This window comes from Acinonyx jubatus, chromosome E1 (assembly GCF_027475565.1).
Source record: "Acinonyx jubatus isolate Ajub_Pintada_27869175 chromosome E1, VMU_Ajub_asm_v1.0, whole genome shotgun sequence".
Taxonomy (NCBI): domain Eukaryota; kingdom Metazoa; phylum Chordata; class Mammalia; order Carnivora; family Felidae; genus Acinonyx; species Acinonyx jubatus.
The window spans coordinates 53298187-53323238 of record NC_069397.1 but is presented as its reverse complement, the minus strand read 5'-3'; the positions used below and the strand labels follow the sequence as shown (position 1 = coordinate 53323238).

The 25052-nt window shown below is 58.6% G+C and overlaps 1 protein-coding gene across 2 annotated transcripts in view; it reads right to left on the bottom strand.

Moving 5' to 3' along the window:
• TTYH2 (tweety family member 2) overlaps nt 1-23395 on the bottom strand; it is a 37920-nt gene extending 14525 nt beyond the window's left edge. Inside the window, exons 1-6 of one of the 2 annotated variants that reach the window (XM_027048094.2) lie at nt 23229-23395; nt 16148-16320; nt 11480-11591; nt 6397-6617; nt 1811-1906; nt 1169-1241 (exon numbers count right to left, since the gene is read on the bottom strand). In XM_027048094.2, coding sequence (XP_026903895.1) covers nt 1169-1241; nt 1811-1906; nt 6397-6617; nt 11480-11591; nt 16148-16320; nt 23229-23357 — 804 coding nt within the window. In that variant the 5' untranslated portion in view covers nt 23358-23395. Of the gene's footprint in view, nt 1-1168; nt 1242-1810; nt 1907-6396; nt 6618-11479; nt 11592-16147; nt 16321-16591; nt 16931-23228 lie in introns of those variants that run through there. The other variant, XM_027048093.2, reaches the window with a different exon arrangement.
• Between the last annotated feature and the right edge of the window lie 1657 nt (nt 23396-25052).

Genomic DNA, 25052 nt, shown 5'->3' with positions numbered 1-25052 from the left:
GCACCTCCTCTCCCTTCCGGACAAGCTCTGCCAGAAGTTGCTATGAGCTAAGCAGCACCAGGGGCCATTCATACTGTGGGCATCACGGCGGCTAAATGCCCAAAGCCAGAACAACTAGCCGGCCCCCAAGTCCCTGGGCAAGGCGTGAGTTTGGGGAGAGTGCCCTTGACCATTCTTTTATCCCCAGGTAGCTAGGGCAGTACAGACGCAGGTCAGGGCCTTAGTTTGTGGCCCCTGAATCAGGCAGGGATTCCCTGAAATCCCCCCATCAATCCTGCCTGCCCCCCCCACTCTCACACTTACACACACACACACACACACACACACACACACACACAGACAGCAATGCACCTCCATGGCATCCGTTCACACGACGTCACAGTGATCTGCCTACAAGTCTTTCTTCTGCAGGCTGAGACCATGTCAAGAGCAAACATCATGTCCTCCTGGTCTCTGCATCCCCAGGCACCTGGCACGAGATGCCACAGAGCCAGAAAGTCGGTGAACGAATGATTCATGCGCACAGCTTAAATTGAGCGTTAGGTGTGTTTAAAGACCAAGCATACCTACACAGGAAGCTTCCCCTACCTTGTGTGTTTCTTTTTAGACGTTTTCAGGCACTGCATCCAGAAACATACACCATTGTGTTTTAGGCTGTGTGTGCGAGTTCAAGGCAACGGGCCGGAAGGCAAGCTAAATGCCACATTCCACATTCCCGATGCCCAGGGAAGCTGGCCAAGCAGTGTGCTTCTGAGGCCGGAGGCTTCTCCAGCCTGAGGTTGAGATCCCGCCCATCCCCACCAGACCCGGTTAGTTCTTCACACCCAGAGAGGTCGCCTGGCCATCCCAGCTTGGCCTTACTAGCAGCGGCTGGGATGCTGGAATGGGCCAGTGGGGCGGGAAAGGGATCAGGCATCTTATCTTGGTTCTGCCCCTAAATACCTCATGACCTTGGGTGAGTCTCTTCCTTTCTCTGGGCCTCCGTCCCCCCGGGAAGGGCAAGGGGGCCGGTGAGGACGATCCAAGCTCACTCAGTTCAGGGATTCTAGGTCAGGGACAGAGACCAGAAGCTGGCCCTGCCCTGGGGGCTCTGGGCACGACACATCGACAAGCCACCAGACAGACAGTCCTGGTCGGGCCACCCACCTCCCCCCAACCCCGAACTCACCACTGCTGCAGCCGTGTCAGCTGCCAAGGACGTCCAGCTGAGGAGCAGAGCCAGCACCCCGCAGCACAGCATCCTGGGAGAGGCACAGACACAGGCTGGCAGGTGGGAACACTGAGGGCTGTCACCCCACCAACCTCCAGTGCCCTTCCTCCTCGCCACCATCCTGTCGGCCCTGAAACTCTTGCAGTGGCCTCTAATACCAGCCCGCTGACTGCTGGGAGAGAGGCATGGAGGCTGGACCCCTAGGCCGAACAGGGGACCCCTAAGCCCCCCCACCCCCGACAAATTGCCCCTGGCCAGCAGCAGAGTACGAGCCGTGAGGACACAAGCTACGAGGAGGTGTTGGTTAGAGACAGCAGAGGCTCTAAGGCTTGGGCCACATTCCTTCAGCTGTTCAGCAGACAGACCCAGGGACGGAGGGGGCCCAGGGAGGAAAGCCCAGTCCTCACTCCGTGTCCAGATGGTAAGTCAGTGGCTGCTGTCTCCCTCGACTGGGGGCTGAGGAGGGGTCAGAAGGTGGCTTCAGGTTCTTGCTCCCCACCACACCCTCCGAGGCCGGCCAGGCCCCCATCTCTCTCAGACGGTGGCACCGTCACCCCTGATGCTTGCCCGGCTCTCTGGCCCATAGACGGGGATACTCACGAGGCCAAGAGACCCCTGGAGCGCCTGGCCAGTCCCAGGCAGGCGACGAGGCAGATGAGCAGGTCCAGGATGAAGAGAAGGAGGTAGGAAAGCCATCTGGGTGGACGGGTTGGGACGGTCAGGGGGAGGTACCACCCCACCAGGGTCACCCACCTGGTGCCTAACGGAGAAGCCTGCATGGCAACCCCGAGGCACCCCCCTGACAAATTGCCCCGGGCCAGCAGCAGAGCACGAGGCTGTGCCCCCTACCCTGGATAGGAAGCACCAGTGTGCGCAGCAGATGGGCTCTTCCGGGGCTCCCGGGGCTGCACCCCCCAATTCTCCCTGGACAAAGGGGCCACCCTCCCCCGCCCAGGCCGAGGATCTAAACCAGCACTGACCGCCAGAACTTTCTGCAGTGATGGACACGTTCAATCTCTGCACTGCCCACTGTATCTGCCCCTGCCCACGCGTGGCTCCGGGGAACTCGAGATATGGTTTGGGCAGTGGAGGAGACTCATTTCTAACCTTAGCTGCTTTTGATTAAATTATATCCCAGCGAGAGGCCCCTCGCTGGACAAGGCAGGTCGCCATGGTCTCCCTGCAGCCCCCCAGCAGGCACGTCTTTGGACCCCGGTTCCTGCTGCTTCGAGAACTCTCACCAGTGTCAGATCACAGCTAACATTTATGTCCACAGATCTAAGAAAGCCGCTAAGATGCTGCTTCTGTGATGAGGGCTCAGCCTGGCTTCCCATCATCCCGGAGGCCTGGGATGCACCACTTAGCACAGTTAGGTTCATGTAAGCAATATTTGTCCCATACCCTGGGTTTAGTGCCAGGGGTGCCTGAGGCGGGGGGCTCATTTCTAGACCACCAGGGAGCTTAGCAGGGGGCAAGGGAGCCCCAGGCCGGGTCATCCCAGGGCACCCCTCACTCCTCAGGCCTTTTGCTCCCACCCAGGGCTGCACTGACGGGGACAGGCAGTCACACACCATTTGGGAGACCCTGACAAGCTGCCTCCCTCCTTTAAGACTCAGTTTCCAAACCTTTACTGCAGGAACCTTCGTCTCTCAGGGCTGGATGAAAAATTAAATGTTCACTAGGGGCGCCTGGAGGGCTCAGTCGGTTGAGCGTCCAACTTCAGCTCAGGTCATGACTCACGGTTCGTGGGTTCAAGCCCCGCCTTGGGCTCTGTGCTGATGGCTCAGAGCCTGGAGCCTGTTTCAGATTCTGTGTCTCCCTCTCTCTCTGCCCCTCCCCTGCTCACGCTGTCTCTCTCTCTCACTCTCAAAAATAAATAAAACATTAAAAAAAATTTAAATGCTCACTAAATGCAAAGGTTAATAAGGCATGTCATTGAGGGATTTCAAAGTCCCTGCTTTCCTGCTTCTCCAAGGCATGGGTTGAGGAATCCAGAGCGTCCAAAGTCCAAAGGCACTGATCCAATCCTAAGCAGAGCCCCCTAGTTCCTTTCGCTTCCAAACAGGATCCCAAGGGGGTCCTTACAACCGAGCGCCAGCCTCACCTAGCAGCTGAGGGACAGACAGAAAGGGCTTCTCCAAGCCCCCACAGCGGGAACGCTTTTGATCATGATTATTTCTCTTGATGCAACAGGCAGATAAACTCATGGACCCCCTCCTCTCCAGCAATGATTTGCTGCTTCACCAGCACCGTCAGGAGGCTGAGAACCCATGTGAAGCTTGGGTGGGAGCGGACGGAGCTGGAAGAAAGTGACAGTGGCTTCCAGAGGGAGGAGAGAGCATGCTGAGGCCACCAGGCAGCCAAGGGCACTTCTTCCCGCCTCTGGGAGTGGAGGCTGAGTGCCGAGAAAGGGGGCTAATCAAGACCCCTGACTCCCTGCACAGAGACGTACAGCAGCCTCCGGGCCTCCCAGGACTGGAGCTGGGGTTTTGGAGCAAGTGCAGGGCCCTCCCTCCACCAACGAGCCAGTTTCCTGAGAGTCAGGACAGAAAGGAATCTCAGGAACGTCACATGTGAGGACCCCATTCTGCAGATTGGAAAGCAGACAGAGGCCCGCAGGAGGAGAGCCTGGCCCAGGAATTCTGGACTCTCCACATCTGTGAGTCTCCCCGCAAGAGACATGGCCAGGCACCTCTCAACATCCTGGTTTCATGTTTCAGTCCTAAAGGTTTCTTATTACCTCTCTCCCTGCTCTGCACATCAGCGGAAATCAGGTTAGGATCGCTTCTGTCACCCTCCATGATCGTGTTTCAATGTGTTTTCTCTGTATCCGCACCTCGTGTTGTAAGGAATTCCTGGAAATAGCTCTGTGGGGCGGATGTGTTTTCCCAGAGGGGCCCAGCGGTGATCCGGGATGTGTTTCTAACCAAGAACTTGGCTCTGGAAGGAGCTACCCAGGCCCTTACTCCCAGAGCTCTCCCGGACCCAGCCTCCGCTGATGCCTTGGTCACACCCCTTATAAGCCTCTCGAAGAGGCTTGGCTTTTTATGGTCTCCAATACTTGGCCAGGCTGTGGCTACAAGTGCTAAAAAATATTTGCTTAGCTGGATGGCTGTGCTTTAGAACCATCTGGAAAGAGAAGATGAGGAGTCTGTTCAGAGGAGAAAGCTGGTTAGGTCGAGGAATACGTCCTCTGTTCCAGGGAAGTTGAGGCAAGGGAAGAAATGGGCAAAGAGCAGGTGAAGGAAGGGACAGAACACGATGGTTTCCAGGGGCCATGCACGGGTGCTAACCTTGGACTAGGCCTTTTCCACCTCAGCCTGAGCAAGGGGGCTGGGGATCAGGGGTCAGAGGGGACCCTTCGGTCACCCACACTGAAACAGGTGATAAACTTCATCATGATCTTCCTCCCTTTTTAATGAAATCGTCTTAAAAAGAAGCCCCTTTTGATATGTAAACTCTAACTTATTTCATCTTTGTCGTTACACGAGGCCCTTGGGTGTACAAGATTCTGTTCCAGATCCACTCACAGAGAAAGGCAGGGTCAAAGTGGACACCCGCTTTCCACCTGCCCCCGAGCCCCCCTGACCAAGGTTCCAAACGTTCGGACAGTGAATGGCCCTCAGGTCACGGGACTAATCGGATGCCGCTGTTTTAGGTCACGGGTCACAGCCAAGGCCTTAAGAGTCGAGAAGTTTCTGTGGCTTGGGAGAATGGCAGTTTTGGATGTGAGGGGAAAAAAAAATTGGTGGGAAGCTGGATCCGTGATATCCTGGGGATGCAGGGGCTGGATGGGCTGCAGGGATGAGTGGCGAGCGCCAGCGGGGGCTGGGGACTTCATGCGTTTCCGTTGACAAGGTCTGGCTTTATCTTACCCCAGGGGAAGGGAGAGCCCTGGACTGGAGGTCCCGCCAGAAGCATATCCTTTGTGTTCTTATTAGTCAGTCCGGGTGGGACTTTCTCATAAAGGAGAAATGAATCCAGAAAACTGGTGTAAATTGTGCAATGGGGCGGTGGGTAAAGGCTCTGACCTAATGCCTTGAGGGGGAACCAACACATTTGGGGCGGGGGTGGATCCCAAGAGCTGCTGTTGGCTCTTCAGGACTCATTTATTCATTTCGACCCAGGGCCTCCCTCCGTGCAAGGTGCTGGGCCCTGGCGGCACAGCGAGGCGCACTTTGTGAGTGGAAGACTCGGGCGGGGAGCTACCCAACGCCAAGACTGCCGCCTCCTTCCTTGGCTCTCCCCAGAGTGACCTTCACTAGATGCTGCACGTACAGGGAGGTAGCCGGTCCCTGGTCAGCTGGCCTGTGTCCAGTGGCTTCACCCGGGATGGGGTCTGGGAGGCAGGGGAGACACAGACGGATGCCCCAAGGTTAGATGACGTAGGTATGAGTTTGTACAGCTGGGTGTGGCCAAGGTGGGGTGCTGCCCCTCAGCCCCCCATCCCTCGGGTTCTGCATTAGTGAAGCTAGGGCATCTCTGCCTTTGCCTAGAAGCTGCCATGAGCGGGGGGCGCCTGGGTGGCTCAGTCGCTTAGGCGGCCGACTTCGGCTCAAGTCAATGATCTCACAGTTCGTGAGTTCGAGCCCCGCGTCAGGCTCTGTGCTCTGACAGCTCAGAGCCTGGAGCCTGCTTCGGATTCTGTGTCTCCCCCTCTCTCTACCCCTCCCCTGCTCACGCTCTGTATCTCTCTGTCTCTCAATAATAAATGAACGTTAAAAAAAAATTAAAAAAAAAAAAGAGAAGTTGCCATGAGGGGAAGCTCTATGCAGGCAGATAGGCCACCGTCTCCCTGACCCCCTGCACCCCTGTGGCTGAGTCTGCAGGTGTAGGGAAGCCTGCTCCAGACACCCTGGCCGGCGAGGAACCTATAAAGCCCTTACGTCTTACCCAGCACCAGCCATGGAGAATGCTGGTCCTGGAGGAGTCCCTGGAGGCCAGGCCCAGCCTCCAGCGCTGGATCCTGGCACTTCACGGTCCCTTTGCCCCTTTCTGGGCCTCTGGGCCTGCCCACATAAGGAGCGTGCTTTACATGACCACCACTCAGCACCAACACCCCTCCGATTTCAGTCATGGCTTCTTGAGGCCTTCGGGTGGGGAGTCCCTGCCTGGCCCCCAAATGCAGGCTGGGCTGAAGGAAGACGCACGGCCCCTGCTGCTCACCCCCCGCCCCGGCCCCTCACCTGTAGTACTCCACGTAGCCGGTCTCGTCGGCCAGCTCGGTCAGCTCTGTGGTGACCTCCCTCCACGCCGGCAGCCCCGACAGCTGGACAATGATGTTGCCCGCCATCTGCTGCATGAACTTCAGCGTCTGGATATAATCACCCCGGGCAGCCAAGATCTCACTGAGCCGAGCTAGGTGCTGCTCTAGGTCTGCCTCCATCTTCTGGGTGGTTCCGGATACCTGGGGAGGGGCCGGGGTTGTTAAGTCTGGCCTCCTCAGGTGGGAGGAAGCTGGAGAGGTAACAACTATCCTGACACGAGCAGGAGGGCAGAGGCCCCGATTCCCCCCCCCCCCCCCCCTCAGCCAGCCCTCACGTCCCTCCATCTGCCAGGAGAGGGGAGGCCCAATCTGGCCTTAACCAGGCCCCGGGCTCCCAGATGGGGAAACAAACAGGACAACCTGTTTCGCTTCCTTGCAGATTCTCTTAGATCTTTGAACATCTTGGAGGATCAATTCTTTTTTTTTAGACTGAGGAATAGAATATTTCACTGAAAAATTCCTCTGTTGCTACCTGACTTCTTGTTCCTACAGTCGGATCTCTAAACGCCTCACAAGAGGAAGGCTTTGTCGTGGGACCCAGCAACAGCTCCCCGGGTGTCCCGGGCTCGCATGAAAGCAGAACAATAGCACTTTGAAATGACACAGACGACGATCCTGCCTCCGAAGAGCCTGGCCAAGTGACAGGGGGAAATCGGGGCCGCTCTGAGGGCTCGCACACCCGCCCCTGCTGCGGCCGTCCAGCCAGGTGGATGGACAGGTTCCCTCTCTCGGCTGGGCTGCGAGGGCCCGGGGCTGAGTGGACCCTGCAGGAACAGCTTTCTTTCCAAAGGCACAGAGGGAAGGGCGATGGCACTGAACTGTCCTTGGCTTTCAAACAAGAAGCACAAATAGGGTCTGGCTCAAACAGCCCGGGCTCAGGGTTCCCGCTGGACCCGGGGACGCAGCCTGGGGACCCCGAGCTCGCCCCCGCAAGCCTGCTCTGAGCCCGCGTGCCAGTGTCAGGGGGAAAACTCTCTTGTGGAAACTGGCTGGCCAAACCAACGAGCAGAAGCGGCTGGAGGGCGGAGTATGTGCTAATCCTCCTGGGGCCGCCTCAGCTCCCCCAGGTCTGGAAGGAAGATAAAATGCCAGCAGAGGGGGCAGAAGCTTCCCAGAGGGAAGGCCCATTAGGTAACACTCCTGGCCACCAGCGGTGGGGCAACTTTGTGGGGCCACTTTGAGGCTTTTCGCATCTGCGCTGCTCCATGAGCTCCGGGTTCCAGAAAAGAGAATGGCCCTCTTTGTTCCCCTTTGTTTTGTTTTTCAACGTCAGCGGCTTGTTCCATTTTCCGGCTTGCTCTCCGTTCTTACAAGTTGGGTAAGGACTAAGAGGTACCAGACGGCAGAGGTAGTCTAGATTGGGCAGTTTATAGCTTCACACGGAAGAAAAAAAGACATACAAGCAGATTCTCTAACTCTCACCCTAATAAACTCTCCGTTTCAATTCAGTAAGATCCGCGTGTAAGTGTTTTGTCCAAAAGGCACTATTACTAAGTGCCAAGATTAGGATATGTTTTATATTCCTACATGATAGAAAACCGGCTCTAGAGCAAAGGGCTGCTAAAAATGATCTGTAAACTTTTTCTGTAAGATGATTTTTTTTTCTCCTTCCATAGCTCCGTAGCTTTAACTTCTTGATTTCTTAAATCTCTTCTTGGCAAAAGAGAAAAGCCGGGAAAACATCTGCCAGGCCCCTCGCTTCCCTCCTGATGTCCTCCCGAAGATAACAACAATAAAAAAATTAAAACCACAACGTTGACCTGCTTACAGCCCTGCCCCCTCCCCGTTCCCCACTCCACTCCACTCCTCCTCCATCCCCCGGCCTCAGAGGGTGACATGAGAGCTCCCAAGGGACAGGGACCAGGGACGTCCCGGAGTTGGGACAGAGTTCTCCCCCACCCCGGTGACGAGCTCTGTGAACAACAGGGGACGGATGGCTCAGCTCCCTGGGCTGGGCTGGGGTTGGGGCAAGCGAGCAGGTGTACCCCCAGACGACAGAACAGTCGTCCCTGGCCCAAGCGCCGGCTGGGTGATCAGATGCAAATTCTCAGCCTTGTGCCAGACCTACAAAATCAGAAACTCTGGGGAAGGGCCCAGCAATCTGTGTTTATCAGGCACTCAAGTTTGAAAACCTCCAGAGGGGAGGAAGCTTCTCTGCTTAATGAGGTTTTCTAGAAGGGCAGCCGCATCAGGGGGCAGAGGGGTACAGCCTTTGCAGGTGGCCACGAGGGCCCCCCCCCATCTCAGATCCTGAAGGGAGGGGCTGAGACCAGAACACCTGGGTGCAGGTTCTGGTTCCAAACACACTAGCTTCAAACCCTGTGCCCCGGATTCCTCACCCAGCGGCTGCCATGGGCTTGCTGGGGCTCTAAGGAGACAGCCCAGAGCGGCCACACTGGACACTGGAATGGGTGCCTTAAGTCTGAATCGGCCAAGCTCATGGGGCCCTTATTTTAAGCTGAGACCCTGAGGGGTCAGAGGTGTGCCTGGTCCCCTGGGTGAGTCGCTGGAGCTCAGGCTCCCTTCACTGGAGGAGAGGAGGTAGATGAGGGGCACTGGACGAGAGAGAGGAACCCCCCGACCGGCACTCGCAAATGACCCTTTCTGACCACCCCCCAAATCAAAATGTGCGGCTGACCCAGAACCCTGCCAGGCCTGCCTGAGCCTTGAGCTGCGGCCCCCGCCCACTGGGGTCCTCAGAGTGGAAGGGTGCAGGGGTGGGACTTCCGATCCAGGAAAGTCCTGAAGGGCTCATCTTGCTCTGGCCCGGTTCTGGCTGCCTGACCTGTCCTCGGAGTCCTGCCCTCCCCACTCCCACTCACCCAAGCCTCCTCTCTCCTTCACAGTGATTACAGGAACATATATAATTACAGTAATTATAATAATGGCACTCATTATCATAGTCACCTCATCTGGGGGGACTTTGTAGATTACCGGGCACTTTCATCAACAGTATCGCGTTGAACACCATTTCCCTGATGTAGGCCTTCATCCCTTGGATCTGGGGAGCCCTCCAAAAGCTGCTGCTTCCCTTGCAACCCTTGGGACCCAGTATGTGGGGTGCCTACCCCGAGGCCCAAACCAGCCTCACAGGCCCTGGCAAGGGCCCAGAGCCCTGCCTTTCCACCAGGGCCCCCCGTGGGCTCACCCAGAGGAGGCAGGAGGTGGTCCTGGGCAGGATAGAGGCAGCTCCCAGCTGGCTGGACCATCACAAAACCCTGGGGCTCCTGACCTCAACTTTTAGACATGGTGCATAGAAGAGGGCCTGACATCCAGGGACACACAGAACCCTTCCCTTTGGGAACATGGGGGAGTTTGGAGACGTGGGGCTCGCTGTGGAATGTCCAAATCTGGCCTGGAGACTCAGCCCTCGGGGCAGATGGGCCAGCCTAGGGGCTTGTTCCCAGCTCCTTTTGTGTGTATATTCTCATCTACGGGACAGGAAGAACTCAGCCTTTCCCATCAGGATGGCCCTGGCATTCTCGATCTCAGTCCCCGGCGGGGGGAGACAGCGGCCATTCCTTATGATGGGCACTGGTCAACTAGTGCAGGTCATGTCTCTGGGGCTTCCCCGGGCAAGGGACTCTCCTTCTGGGGCTGGGTTCTTCCTCTAGGGGGAACTGGTGCTGTGGGTGGAGAGAGAGGGGGAGGCAGAGCCTAGAGGCAGTAACCACAGAGGCCCTTCCCCGCTAGGGTAAAGGTGGGGTGGGGGGCCCAGAAAGTGAGGACCCCTCCATGCCTCTCGGCCGGCCAGGCTGTGTGCGGCCTCAAGGCTGCCCTCAGCCCCACATCCCAGCTGCCCACCCTCGCCCCACAGAGCTGCCTCTGCCCCATGTCTGGACGACGCAGTCTTCCAGGGATGGGTTCTGGTGGATGCAAAGGGTAGATGGACAGGCACTGCAGGACAGGTGGGTCCTGGTCTGGCGTGTGACCCTCAGCTCCCCAGAAGGGCTCTCTCTGAGGCCAGAGCCACGCCAGCAGCCTTCCTGGGCGCTGTCTCTTTAAGGGGCACCACCCACCCCCTGCCAAGGGCTGCGGAGGGATTAAGGTCTTAGAGGAGCTTAGGGAGAAGGAGCGGGCAATGAGGTCGAACCCTCTTCCAGAATTGGGTCCCAGGGCAGTGTCCAAATGCTCTGGCTGGGGCTGGACTTTGTGGCTGAGGCTGCCCAAAGACACGACCTGGCTGTTGGCTGAGGTCACCCCTCTGCAGGGGACATGGTCCAGAGGGGACTGGGAGCAGTGGGGATGTCCAGGGACTGGCTTCCCTGAAAACTGTCCTTTGGTTTTCTACCGGAGCCTGGCTCCTAGGGGCACGGGGGCTCCCTGGAAACCGGCCCAAACACCTGCCTGCTGTTTACAGCAGAGGTGACAAGCACTTGGAGGCCAGGGGGCCAAGGCCAGTGTTTGAGAAAACCCTGATCCCGTGGCTCGGCCTCTCACTCAGGCCAGGGGCCCAGCAGAGTGGCTGTGGCCCTAAAATTCCGACCCCTCCTCTGGCAGCCCACCACATCCTCCACCCTGAGCCCCAGCTGGACGCCAGAGCCCGGAGGACACCTCGTCTTCCCACCCCTCGGGATGCTTCACTTGGTTTTGAAGCGTTTCACACCTTGACATCTTCTGGACCTCGCGGTGCCCGTATGGAGCATTTGAACTGAACATCAAACACCATGGGGCTGATTGTCCACGTTCAGGCTCCCCTTGGACAAACGGGGAAGTGGTCAGCCCTCCGGAAGTGAAGAGGATTGGAGTCCACGGCCATCTCCGTGTCCTCCCAGGACCCGGTCAGCCTTTCTCCTTTTGTCCTCACCACCCCTCCCTGCCCGAAGAGCAGAAATTGCCTGTTTACTCCCAGCAGAACCAAATGCAGCCCCAAGGGGTGTCCGCTCCACCCCCCCTCCCGACCCCCGAGCCAAGCTGGCCGGGCCGTGACTGGGGCCCTTGTTCTGAGCACGCTGACCTCACGGGCTGCGCCCGGCCCGGCCAGTGCTGCCCGTGAGCCTTACCAGTGCATCTATCCCCGAGAAGGTGTGGTTCGCGTTGTCCAGGGAGTAGATCAGCTGGTACACCCCGTCATTGGTCTCGCTGTTTCCATAGAAACCGACGCCCACCGCGGCACTATAGGCGAGACCCCAAACAGAGTCAGAGGTGACACCCAGAAGAGAAAGTTTTTTGTTTTGTTTTTTCAAGCACAGTATTTTTTAGAGCGGTTTTCGAGTCACAGCAAAGTCGAGCAGAGGTACAGAGATTTCCCACATCCCCCGTGCCATTGAGAACACCTGCACGGACACGTCATTATCACCCAGTATCCACGGCTTACCCTAGGGACCACTCTGGGTCTGGAACATTCTGTGGGTTTGGACAAACGTATGACACGTATCCACCGTGATGGTATCCTACAGACCGGTTTTGCTGCCCTAAAAATCTGTGCTCCACCTATCCCGCCCTCCCTCCCCGGCCACCCTGATCTTTTCGCTGTCTCCACAGCTTTGCCTTTCCCGGAATGTCATATGGTTGGAATCAAACAGTCTGCATCCGCTTCAGACTGGCTCCTTTCACGCAGTGCTATGCATTTAAGGTTTCTCCACGTCTTTTCATGGCTTGATAGCTCATTTCTTTTCAGTGCTGAGTGACAGTCCAGTGTCTGGATTTACCCATTCACCTACGCGAGGGTACCTTGGCTGCATCCAAGTTTTGGCGATTACGAACACAGCTGCTGTGAACAGCCGTGGAAAGCAGGTTTTTGAGTAAGGAGCTCTTTCCTCCCCAGGGAGGGAGGGGAGGGAATTCCGGCAGGTGAGGGAGATGGGGGTGAAGGTTCACGGCCACCTTGTCCCTGGCCTGGCTGACCAGCTCTACAGTACATTTCCCTTAGGCAGAGAATACTACTGCTGTCTTCAATCCAGCAGCGCCAAAGCGGGGAAGGTTGCTGGCCTGGCCCTAGGGATTCTGCTGCTCCCCAGGTGACTGTCATAGGGAGGCTCGGGGGACTCCTGAGGTCTCTCCTGAAACCTCCAGGAGCTGGGCCTCCCTCCCACCATCCTCTACCCTTTCCCCCTGCTTCCCCACAGCACCCATGGGGCCGCCTGCCATACTGAAACCTTCCAGCTGGTAGAAAGTTCCTTCTGACATGGAGCTGCAGCCCACATCCTCACACCGCGCACCCGCTGGTTCTCGACTGTCCTGGGAGGCGGCCCGGAAAAAGCCTCCAATTCTGCAAGACGCCCCTCGGGCATCAGAATGTGGCTCCGTGTCGTGTCACTTCTTCCCTCCTGCTCTCCAGGTCAGACACGTGCCCTCCAGACCCCCACCGTCCACCAGGTTCAACCCCTCCAACCGGTCACCGGCGCTCCTAACCACGGCCTGTGGGTGAGGGACCCACGGCCAGGTGTCCGCTCGGTTCCGAGCGCCCGGGGGGCTAAGCCCCGGCAGCCCCCCCTCTCCCCACCGCCTACGACCCCCCCACCGGATCAAGCCTGCTCTCCCCTCCTGCCTGTAGCACCGCTCCGATTTTCGTTTCGTTTTAAGCAAAAGCAGAACTTTCAATCTGTCCTTGTGAAACCGCATCTAGTTGGTTTTCATCCAACATTCCAGCCGGGACACATCATCTCACATCTCGCCGACGTCATGTGCCGGACTTCGTCCGACCTGAGCCACGGGGGGTTCACTGTGCAGCCTCCGAGATCTCACCCAGAACAAACACTACCTCTGGGGGGGGGGGGGGAGGGCGGCAGGAGATGAATACACGTGGGCACGCACTTATGTGTTTTCTTTTCTCCTTAAAGAGCAAGGATCTAGGGAGACTTCACAGAAACCTCCTCCCAGGGCAGGCTCAGCCACGAGCTCAGTGTTTCTCGGAAAGTGGCTCGTGGACCACAGGGCAGAATCACCTGGAGTGCCTGTTAGAAGTGCAGGTAAGGGGCGCCCACCCTGCGCCCACCGTGTCCGTGTGCTGTGAGCACGTGCATTTATTTGACAGCGAAGTCCCTACCGCTTCCTCTGTGTCACACACACACACACACACACACACACGCTGGCCACAGTTTGCTGTCCCACTGTGTGTTCCGTTCATTCAACCGCATGTTCAACCAGCTTTCATTCCAGTTCACTGCACTTAGGGGCGCCTGGGGGGCTCAGTCGGTCCAGCATCTGACTTCGGCTCAGGTCATGATCTCACGGTTCGTAAGTTCGAGCCCCCGCGTCGGGCTCTGGGCTGATGGCTCAGAGCCTGGAGCCTGCTTCCGATTCTGTGTCTCCCTCTCTCTCTGCCCCTCCCCTTGGGCTCTGTCTGTATCTCTCAAAAAATAAATAAACATCAAAGAAATTTTTTTTTTTAATTTTTATTATGCTCGGAAAAATACCTTTTGTTTGCCCCTTGCGTTTCTAACTTTCTCCTTTAGTCACCTGTGTCATGATCTAGTGTTTTCTGGGGATTTGGCCTGAAGCCAACACCTTTCCATCTCTTGCTCTGTTTTGGGGACTGGAGGTATTCTACTTCTCCGCCTTCTCCTAGTCCGGATTTATTGGAGCTGGCCCAGGAGGGCACCTGGTCTTCAAGACCAGAAATGGCCCTGGCTGTTTAACGAGGGCCTCCCAGCTCCCGCCGGGTGTCATGGGTCCTGCCTGGGCCACGTGGACCATTCTGCTCGAGGAAAGAGACAGAATAAATGCGATGATGGCCCTGCCTATCTTTCCCAGCTATAAAATTACTGTCTCCCAAACAGAAAAACACAAGGAGCTCTCCTCATTCCCCTTTTGACGTTTCGGGAACCTGCTGCTGGTACTTTCTTCTATGGATTGAATCTCCTCTCTTCTCCAGGATCCTTACTGTCAGAGCTCAACACAACATCTCCCCCCCCAACCCCCCCAGCCTCACCTTGTACCCCGCTACTCCTGCTTTTTCTACTCCCCACCCCCCGACTCTACCCCTCAGTTCCTTCCAATCTGAGCACAACCCCAGTGAAGGTGACTGTCAGCCACTCTACTTACTGCTGTTCCCCAAGATCCCCGTTAGCACCCCCACCCCAGCCCCCTCATCTGCTCTCTCTGCTCTAGCCTCACTGGCTTCTTCCAGTTCCTTAAATGTCCTGTACTCCCTCTTGCCACAGGGCCTTTGCACGCACTCCTCTTCCTTCTGGCTGGAAGTACCTCCTCCTACCTTGCCCCCCACTTTTGCCTGGTCACCCTATGGATCTTGGCGTCCATCACCCAGTAATGCCCGACTCGAGTCGGCCATCCAACTTGACACTTGTTCCTTTCCTCCGAACTTACTTCTCAGTTTGTAATTTAGTTTGTAATTGTAAACAAGTGTATAATTCTCTGCTTCTCCCAGTGGACCAGGAGCCACAGAAGGCAGAATTAGCGCCTGTGCTCACCACCGGCTCGCTCTTGCCTGGTGCAAATAGCATGTAGAGTTTTGAAGGATGAGTCACATCACATTTCTGTTCTGAGTTTTCCTTCAACAGCTGGTAATTATTGCTTATTGGGATTGACCCTCGTAAAGTTATTCTCACTGTTCCAAAGTATTCTTCTGTCATTTGCAGAGGTTTTTTTGGTTTTTTTTTACTCTGAGTTCCCACAGAGAGGGCTCGCTGTGTGGTAAGCACTACAGTTTCCTTCACTGTCTCCTGCCCCCTGCCCCCCTCCAGCAGGCGGCCTTTATTCTGGTTACTTTGTGGGAGCTCCTCTCTGCTGGGCATCAGACTCGTCTTTGAACTCCTGACTCAGACAGTTTACGATTTAGGACCCGGCTGCACGTTCCCTGGTCTCCCCCCCCCCCCGCCCCCCCACCAGCCCTAGTGCTCAGTACGTTGGCATCATTGCTACCCTGCTTCCGGTTCCTTCCTTCCTTGGCTTAGAGGACCCTTACGCTGTAGGCGGGACGGGACGTGACCATGTTCTAATGGAAAAGAGACCACAGTAGAGAAGTGAGGCTAATGGCCCAGGATCACTGCGTCCCGCCCGCCTCTCATCCGGCCACTGAGGCAGAGAGCTAAGTCCCACTGTGGGTTCTTGGATACAATGGACACTTGGCAATGAGGGTCTCTACGCCTCGAGGGTGACCACCCCCAGGAGCACCTCAGGGTGGATCCGAAGCTTTTGGAAAAACCTCTGCAGATACGAAAACAAGAAACATACAAGCAACTCCCGAAAATAGATCCAGGGTGTGTGTGGACACGGCCCGGGGGGCGCGGGCTCTGGCACGCAGTTAGAAACCCTCATGCGCCGTCTGAAGGCACTAAGAGCTATTGATCTCTTGAGAAGATGGAATTGATGGAGACTGCAGCCAAATTTTCTCTGACCTCGCAGACCAGCCGGGAGGGTACCGGGATGCAAACAGCAGACACCCCCTCCGTCCGGGAATGCCGTCTGGCAAACTGCTCCAGGAGCTACCGATGGGGGCAGGCACGTGCCCGGCCAGGCCGCACAGGACTACGCCAGGACACAGGTGCACTAGGGAGACCCCCATCATCACCCCACGAATCCAATTCCCTCTGCTTCGCAAGAAACGCCTTCACCCTGTGAAGGGCTCTGCCATCAAGGTACCTGGAACTCGGTCAGGAGGATGTGGCCAGACAGCGGACGAACCCCTTGGGGTTTGGTGAGGGGCTGGTGGTGGAGGGAGAGGGTACATGGTCTGCAAGGCGGCACCCAGTGTACACAGGGACACTCACCAGCAGACGAGGCCGGCCACCACCGCCGTCCAGGTGACACAGCAGGAGTTGCGCCGCTTGGTCTGTATGGCCTCGTCCCGCCTGCAGCAGCATGCACAGACCACGTACGCCGCGAGGAAGATGAGGTTCAGGCCCAGGCAGACGGCGGCCACCAGCCCCAGGAACATCAGTGACTACAGGGGAGATGCCTGGGGTCAGCACTTGGTCCCAGGGCAGATCCGGAAGGCGCCCTGCCCCGGGGCCCTGAGCTCCCACTCGGGCTGTGAGTGTAGGAGCCGTGACTGCATGTGGTCGGTCACCCATCCCCTCCTCTGCCCTTCCTCCCTCCTCCCACAGTTGAGGTTCTCGCCCTGTCCACACAGGGCCTGGCACCGGGGCTGGGCAGGGGGTGCGGGGGCGGATGTGAGGGAGAAGGAGCTGGGCTCAGGTTGGTGGCTTATGCACCTGCATGGAGATAGGGACAGGCCCTGCCTGATGAGCAGCCCTGAGATGTCCAAGAGACGAGGCAGGAACCGCCAGCTGGCAGTGGGGGCTGCGGGTGCTGAGCTGCGTGGCTGGGGGACAGACAAGGAGGGGGACATCCCCGGGGGTCCGAGGGCCGTGGTCTCCTGGAGGACACAGGGCTTGGGCAGGATGTCTCAGAAGCCAAGCGGAACCTGGGCCAGGGCCAGGAAGGGACGCCTGGTACATCTGCTTCCTCTGAGCCTTGTTCTAGATGCTGGGGTCCCTCCAGAGAAACCAGAAGCCAGCACTGTGCTGGAGGGGGAGGGGAGAGGTCAGAACATGCATCCGGGGGGGTCCCTTTCACTAAATCCGTAAAGGGATAGACGTCCGCCAGGGGCCAAGGGCAGCAGCAAAGCCCAAGATTCTGAAGCCCGTCTCAGGCCAGCCAAGCTCCTCGGGGTCCTGCAAAGAGAGCTGCCGTCTGTCAGGCGGCCCGGAGGCACTCCCCTCCTTGCCCTCCAGTCTCTTGCTTCAGCCAGATGGACACCAGATGGCCCCAGGATTGGTGGCCGCCAGCCAGGGCCGGACCTGGCTGTAAGTCAGGCTCCTGAGCTGACAGCCTCACCCTGCTCCCCACGTGCCCCCGGGGCGGGGGGGGGGGGGGGGCGGGGTTCCTGGTCTGGAGCCCCCTGCCCTCTCGTCCGGGCTGGGACTGTTGGGCTGGGAGCCCAGGACCTCCTTGTCTAAGGTGGGAGACCAGACTTGAGCAGGGCCACGTACCCATAGGAGACAACCCTGAAACAAACACAGAGGCTGCGCTCTGCTGTCCTCAGGCTGGGGGCCATTTTCGGCGGGGCGAGGGGGGAGGGGAGCGGGGGCTCAGAGAAGTGAGGCACCTGCTGGGTCCACCCTGTCTTTCTCTGCTTGGCTGCTTGGCCCTGCGAGGTCTCGGGGACCCTGACTCCATCTGCTCTGCCCCTCGCCTGCACCTGCAGGCTTCTGAGCCTAGGGACAAATGGCCAGCGTGGTGGGGACGGTCCAGAAGCGGGCGGGGGCAATGGCTCATTTGGGAATAGGGATGGTGGAGGGCGTAGTGTGGTTTCACCTCCACCTGGGAAAAATACATCACTGCTGTTGCAGGAACTCGCCTCTCCGCTCGCCTCCCTCCCTCAGCAGCGTGGACGGTAAGCCCACCTGCAGGCAGCTGGGAAGGCCCAGTGGGTCTGAACACATCACCCCTGCAGAAAGGTCCCTGCAGTCCTCAAGGTGTGGCCAGGCACCGCCTGTCCCATGACTGATCCGGGAGGCCCCCACCCAGGTGAGACAGTAGAAAGGAGCGGCCCCCTTCCTGCCCCCAGCCCATTTGTTCTCACTGGAGGGTCCTGCAGCCCCGGGACAAGGTGAAGGGGGCCAAGGAAGACTGGATGTTAGGGGCTCACTACTCAAAGCGAAGTTCACTGACCCGCTCAACATGGACCTCTCTTAGAATGCAGAATCTTGTTAGAAATGCAGGGTCTCAAGCCTCACTCTGGACCCTAGCGAGTCAGAACGGCATCCAGGGATGGTCCCAGGAGATCTGTATCCCGCTCAAGTCTGGGAGCACTGATGAGCACCGACAGACTTTTCTCAAACCTCTTCCAGCAGCTTAACGTTTGCTTCAAACGCGCTTGCTTAGCGGAGCCCCGCTATTCACGGCCTCCTCTCACCGAGGAGTGGACCGAAAAGCCGCGCTTTGTCCTGGCCACCCTCTCGCAGGCCCCCGAGGCCCCTCTGCTGAAACCCAGGGATCACCTGACCAATCTGCAAACCACAGCACAACGAGCATACGCCCACAACCCAGCAATTCCGCTCTAGGATATTTACTTTACAGAAAGGAGGGCTTGTGTCCCCACAGGATACGGACAGGAACGTTCACCGCAGTGGTAACAGCCCAAGGGCGGAAACAATGCAAACGTCTACCAACAAGAGAACAGATACATGTGCGACGTGCTATAGTCATACACTGGAATAGTACGCGGCCATGGGAAGAAAGGTGCAGCTACACACACGGCCGGACGGTGATCTCACGGGCACAGCGGTGGGGGAGACAGGCCAGGCAAAACGGCAGACATAAAGTTCAACGTCGAAGAAACCCACCTAGGTTTTCATTATTATTATTATTTTTTTAGAGAGAGAAAAAGTGCATGTGCCTGTGTGTGAGCAAGCGGGGAAACGGCAGAGGGAGAGAGAGGGAAGGGCGGGGGCGGGGAGAAGGAGAGGGAGAATCTCAAGCAGTCTCCACACTCAGCATGGGGCTCGATCCCGCGACCCTGGGGTCATGACCTGAGCCGGAATCAAGAGTCAGATGCTCAACCAACTGAGCCACCCAGGCGCCCTAGAGAAGCGTACCTATCTATAGTGACAAGTGGGAACAGTAATTCCCTTTGGGAGGGTATGGACTGGGAAGGAGTGTGAGGGAGCCCTGGGGGGTGGGAATACTCTCTCAGGATGATATCACACACATGTATTGAGGTGCACACTTAAGAGTGTGCACTTTCCTTTAAGTTGTTCCTGACGGGAAAAAAAAAAAAAAAGCAACCTAAACCCCAACAGACCTTTTGTATACCTCGGAGAGCGGTTCACATCCAGACCTCCTCCCAGCTACCTTGACTTCTAGCTGGCCTCCTGGCCGGCCCCCTTCCCAACCTCTCCCTACACAGGCAAAGCCACCACTCTGCCATGCGTCCCCACCCAGCAAGGGAGGACCTCTAAGTGGTAGTCTAGACATGGGCTGGTGCCATTTCAGTCTCTGCAAACCACAGCCAGCTGCTGCCCTTAGTCTGTGTGCTGGCTCCCCTAGGTCATGCTCTCAGAGCCCCCTGCCCCCTGTGAGCCCAGTTCCGGGGGCAGGGCCTCCCAAGCTGGGCAGCTGCCTCAGGTGGGTTCCCGGTGATGCGGCCCAGCCTGGGAGAAGCCAGGTCTGGGAAACCCAAATGCAGGGGGGCCCTTTGGTTAGCAGTTCACCTCCAGACGTCTCTCTGGGTGCTGGGGGGATAGGGTGCGACGGCGGGGAGGGCAGGGAAGGAAAGGAGGAAGTTGGGGAAGGGAGAAGAGGAGGAAGGAGGAGCTGGAGGGAGGAAGGAGCAGAAGCCTAACCAGCAGAACCCCACAGCCGCCTGGGTGTCACCTGCCAGCCTGGGATAGACAATTATGTTCCTGCCCCTAATTAACACTGCAAGTCCCTATGTGCGGTGGCAGTGGGGGTGGGGGAGAGCAAACCTCCCTTCCAAAGGGACCTGGGAGCTCTGCTCACAAGTCCCGTGCTCTCACAGAGCCTGGAAAGTAGTTTCCCACATCAGTCCCACCTCCACAGTGCCCGGCAGCTCCCACCTCCCCACTCTGCCCAACACCAGCCCACAGCAGCCCCACATCAGGGCTCGGGGCTCCCGCCTCTCCCCCCATCAAAGTGACTTCAATTAGTTCTGGTTGGTCACTCTGTAATGAGAAACCCAGAGCACGAACCCAGGACCCAAGCTGGGGCGGCACTGACTGATCTGTACTCTGGGAACGTGGACCACGAGGGGCTTCTGCACTAGGCAGGGGAAGGGGCGACAGCCTGGGTCCCCCTCACCCCAAGAGGTCAGGAGACAGCTAGAAAGTGAGCGAGCCTCGGGGGCGGAGGGTGAGGCCAGAGGGAGGGGAGCTGCAGCACTGGAGGGAAGGGTTAAGCCCCCCCCCACCACCAGCAGGGGAGGGGGGCGCAGCGTGATCGTCCCATGACCATGACTCAGTGTTCAGACTGAATGAATGGGGCTTCCTCATTCCAACTTTGGCTCCCCGGCTCCCAGCCGGGCCTTTCCTCCTGAGAGCTGCCCCCAAGGAAGGGGGTGGGGGGAGCCCTGTAGTTCTGGGTCCGGCCCCCACGCTGTCCCCACCCCTGGCCTGAGGTCACACACTTGGGACTCTCTGGGGAGCCTAGGAACTGAAGCACCATCCAAAATTAACATGTGGAAATCCACGTCTAAATGCAAAACGTTGCAAACCTCTCCGTCTAAACGCAAAAAGTTGAAAACCTCTCCTCCACCTCACCATGCACATCTGGAAAGGACACCCGGTCTACAGAAGCAGGGAAAGGAAAGGTGGAACAGGAAGCACACGTGTGGCTCTTGCACGTTGACCGTGGCCACCGCGAACATTTGCACGGCATCTGGAACTTTACTAAGACAATTCATCTGGTCTCCCTGCACTGGGGGGTGGGGGTGGGGTGGTGAAGGCACAGCTGAAGGAAGGAACCCAAGTAGCTTGTTCTGGAAAAGAGACACAGCCGGATGCAGTGCTCTGTCGCCCGAGAGGAGTATTGCCCTTGGACACGTTACTGAGCCCCCAGCCCATCTAATGATTTGTATCACTGGGTCCCCCTACGTCCCTCTATGTACTAAGTGCGTCTCATGCAACGTCTCATTCGGTACTTGCAGATGAGGGAAGGGAGGCTCAGAGACGGACAGACACCTGCTATGACACACGGTAAGTGATAAAACTGGGATTCCAACCCAGACAGCTGGATGGCAGAGCCCCAGCCCCACCTACTCAGCTGCAGTAGCCTGATGCCCAGAAGCCCTGGCGGCCTTGGCGATCACGTGACCCCACGCCCAGCACAGCCCTGGCCCCAATCTAGTTTGTGGAGCACTCAGATGACTGACAGCAGAAGGTGCCCGATCCGTGGTAACTGACCTGGCACTTGGGAGGAAAGGGACTTCCAGGAGAGACCCACGGTCAGACAATTGAGGAACTCAGCCAAGTATGAGCCACCTAAAATAACACCCCAAGCCACACTTCCCATCCTGGCCCCTCACACCCACCTCGCACTCGGTGCCCTCAGGAGAAGGGCCAGGAGGGCCGCTCATCACTGGGAGTCATTTGATGCCCAGTTCGGTGTGCCAGGGTCTAAACCCTGGGACGAGAGGGGCAGGGGGCTGTGAGTGGGTCCCGCTGGCTCAGCGGCCACCTGTCCATGGGACTCGGTGGGGTCGGGGAGGTTCAGGCCCTGCCAGCCACAGATGCTGGCTGGACAGGCGCTGTCTCTGGGGTCGTAGTGGGGGAGGGGGAGGGAGAGTACCCTACCCCTGCCCCCACGGCTTCTTGTCCCAGCCAGTTTAGATTTCTTCCCGTGGAGAGAATAAAATTATGGTTGGAGACCTTGGGTGCAGGATCTGGGCGCAGGATTTGGGACACAGCAACGAACACGAACGCACACACACACACACACACATACACACACACCCAACAACACAGCTGTCTCAGAAATCATATCCGCCTCTTTTCATGCATTCATTGGGAGCGGAAGATTCCCTGGAGCTATCCCCAGGCGGCCACATTCTCAGGGAAGGCTGACTTCCACAGGCTGGGCTCCGGGAGAGGGAGGGGCAAATATTAGGAGGGAGCCTGGCTAACCCGCCCAACTGTCTTAGCAAGAAGGGGTCCTGATAGCCTCCTCTTTCTGGAAGGGCAGGCCCCATGTGCCCGGGGCCTGAGGGCGACAGGGACACTAGGGGTTATTATTAGACTCCCGTCACCACGGGGGCACTGCACACCCTGCCAGATCAGGATCCCCGGGGCCCTGCAGGAGAAAGGCCTCGTGGGGGAACAGGCGAACAGCTGACTCCAGGCTCAGCCTCCCGCTCAGCCTCTCTAGACCCAGCAGAGGCCCCGCTCTGCCCCGACCTGCCCCACACTGGCAGATCACGCCTGAGAACCTGACACTCTGCAGGCAAAGGCCACCAGGGGTCAAAGTCCCAAGACGGGTCCCGTCCTGGGCTTTTCAGCCAGAATCTTTGACCCAACAGTGAATTGACTCAGCTGGGCCACGGGAGGCCGGGGCGGCCTTGGCCAGACCCAGAAGGCCGGGAGAAATGTGCAGCTCCGCCAGGGCCTGGAGGTCTGGGGAGCCCCTCCCCCTAGGGCAGTACAGAAACGGCAGAGGGGAGGGCCGGCCGAGCGGAGAAAGGGCAGAACGCGAGGATGAGGGGAGTGGCCGGCCACGAAGCCAAGACCCCAGAAATCCAGGGCCTTGGGGGGAAATCACCCCCAGCTGCCCACTCAGCCGCCTCCCCCAGCCCTGCAGACGTCCAAGAGAGGCCCAGGCAGAGGTGTCGGCAGCGGCTCCCGCCCCGCAGGCAGGGCTGGGGAGGGAGGGGCGCTGCGGAGCTGAACTCGGGGAGACCAGTTTCTTCCCAAACTTCTCCCAGGCCACACACACCCGGAAAGAGAGCGCCCGTCTTGCAACCGCAGACGGAGGAAAAGCCCGAGGCGCCTCTGGCATCCCCGGAGCTCGCTCAGGAGCTGCCCGGGTACCGCCACAAATACCCGCTCCCCCGCGCTCGGCCCCTTCCCCCGCGCGCAGCCGCCGCGCCCTTCCTCCCCGTATCCCATCCCGGGCATAACTCCCATCTTTCCAGTTTCCCCGGCCCACGAGGTTCCCAGACGGGAAGGCCGTGGCCAAGCGTCCCGGGGGAGAAAGGGAGAGGCGTGACGAGGCTCCGGGGGGAGAGTGGGGGCGGGTCGGAGAGGCGTATGGAGCGCGGCGGGCCGGGAGGGGGAAGGGGTGCCGCGGGGGCTTGGGGCGCCTGCCGTGACCCGGGTCCCGGCGGCGCGAACTCACCTCCCGGTAACTCTCATCGCGGGGGTTGAATGTGCTGTCCACCGGCTGCAGGCGCAGGCCCAGGTGAGGGACGCTGTGCAGCCACGCCACCCACCAGGGCGCGACGTACTCCACGCGCGCGGCCAGCATGGCTCGACCCGAGTGCGCCCGCCTGCTGCGGCCGCCGCTACCCCGCCCGGGACGCCCCGCCCCGGCCCCGCCCCAGTGCAGGCCCCGCCCCGCCTAGCTCCTCCCGGGCTCGACCCTCGCCCTGGGCGCGCCCTCGGGCTGCAGGGGGTCGGCCCTGCAGTCAGCAGCCTTTTCCTTCTGTGGATTCTGTCCTGGCCCCGAGGGCCAAAGAGGTGGAAGGAGAAGTGAAAACATCACCCAAGCACTCCTGTTGTTTTTTTAAATTTATTTATTTGGAGGGGGGCGGGGGAAGACGGGGGGGGGGGGGGGGGGAGAGAATCCCAAGCAGGCTCCAAGCTGCTAGCACACACTCTACAATCATGACCTGAATTGAAATCAAGAGTCCCAGGCTCAACCGACAGAGCCACCTGGGCGCCCCGCTCCTGTTTCTTAACAGCAGTCTCCAGGTCCCTGGGTTCTCATCACTTATCAAACCAGGATGTGGAGCGTCAGGGAGTACTGTGAGCAGTGCGTCCCGGCCCGAGAGTCGACGCAGCCATTCCTAGGGCTTCCAGAGGAGAGTTAAGTAAGCTGACAGACTGGGGCCTCGGGGAACAACAGTCTGCCCCTGGGTCACTAGTTCTAAATTCACTCCCCATCATTTATGGAGCATCCGTTTTGTAAACCACGCGGACTGAGATGTGGCTCTGTCCTGGGAGCCCCCAGCCATCTGCCCAAACAACTGACTTGATGCGGCTTTGGAAACACTGGGGCCTGGGAAGAGCAGCTTGATTCTTTGGGGCAGGCGGAAGGAGGTCCTGGAGGAAGGGATCCTCGAGCTGACCAGGAGGGAGGGAAGGGCTGGACATCTGGGGGGGGGGGGGGCGGGAGGACACAAGACCGTCAACAGCATGTATTTACTGAGCACCTACTATGTGCCAGGCACCACAGGCACTGAACAGGGCCGATGGAAACCCTTGGCCGAGGGCACTGCGCTCCAGGGTGTGGCTGCTAATGGTGCACACAGAAATCTGCAGACCGCCGTCTTAGAGGGGGCTGCGGGGGAAAGCAAAGGGGAGCAGAGTCAGCAGACACGGATGGGGTTGGTGGTAGTCGGAGATCCGGTGAAGCCTCTCGTGGTCGCCTGGCCCTGAGAATGCTGAGCACTCACAGAGGCCCAGGTGTGAGAAGCCCGGTCTAGAACTGCAAACAGTGTGGTGTGACCGCAGGACGCCAGGGGCGGGGGAGGAGAGGTGAGGCTTGAGGCGAGGATGAGGTCAGGGTGGAGGGCCGCCGGGGTTTCAGTGGGAGCGGAGGAGTTAAGGACGGTCGGGCTGGGACACGGTCTTGTGGGTGGTCGTAAGGGGGCCAGAGACAGGGGTGAAGAAGGGGACTCGAGAGACTCCTGAGTTTCTGGCTGGGGAGCTGGGTGCCCTGAAAGCGTGCCTGCTAGAGGTTGCTGGACCACCGACGTCCCTACCGTGACCCCTATCAAAGGGCCAGGGGCCAGAGAGGGCATGCGGATCTGTAGTCAGGGGACGGTCCCGGAGCCTGGCTGTGGCCATCTCATCTACGCACGCCCAAAGAGGAGGCGCCCAGGGGGCCACAGGAGGCCGCGGACCCACGCCTTTCTCATAGGGGTTTTCATGAATTTAACAAACTTTGAGCCCCTTCTCTGTTCTAGCGGATACGGTGATGGATGAAACACCCGTGTTC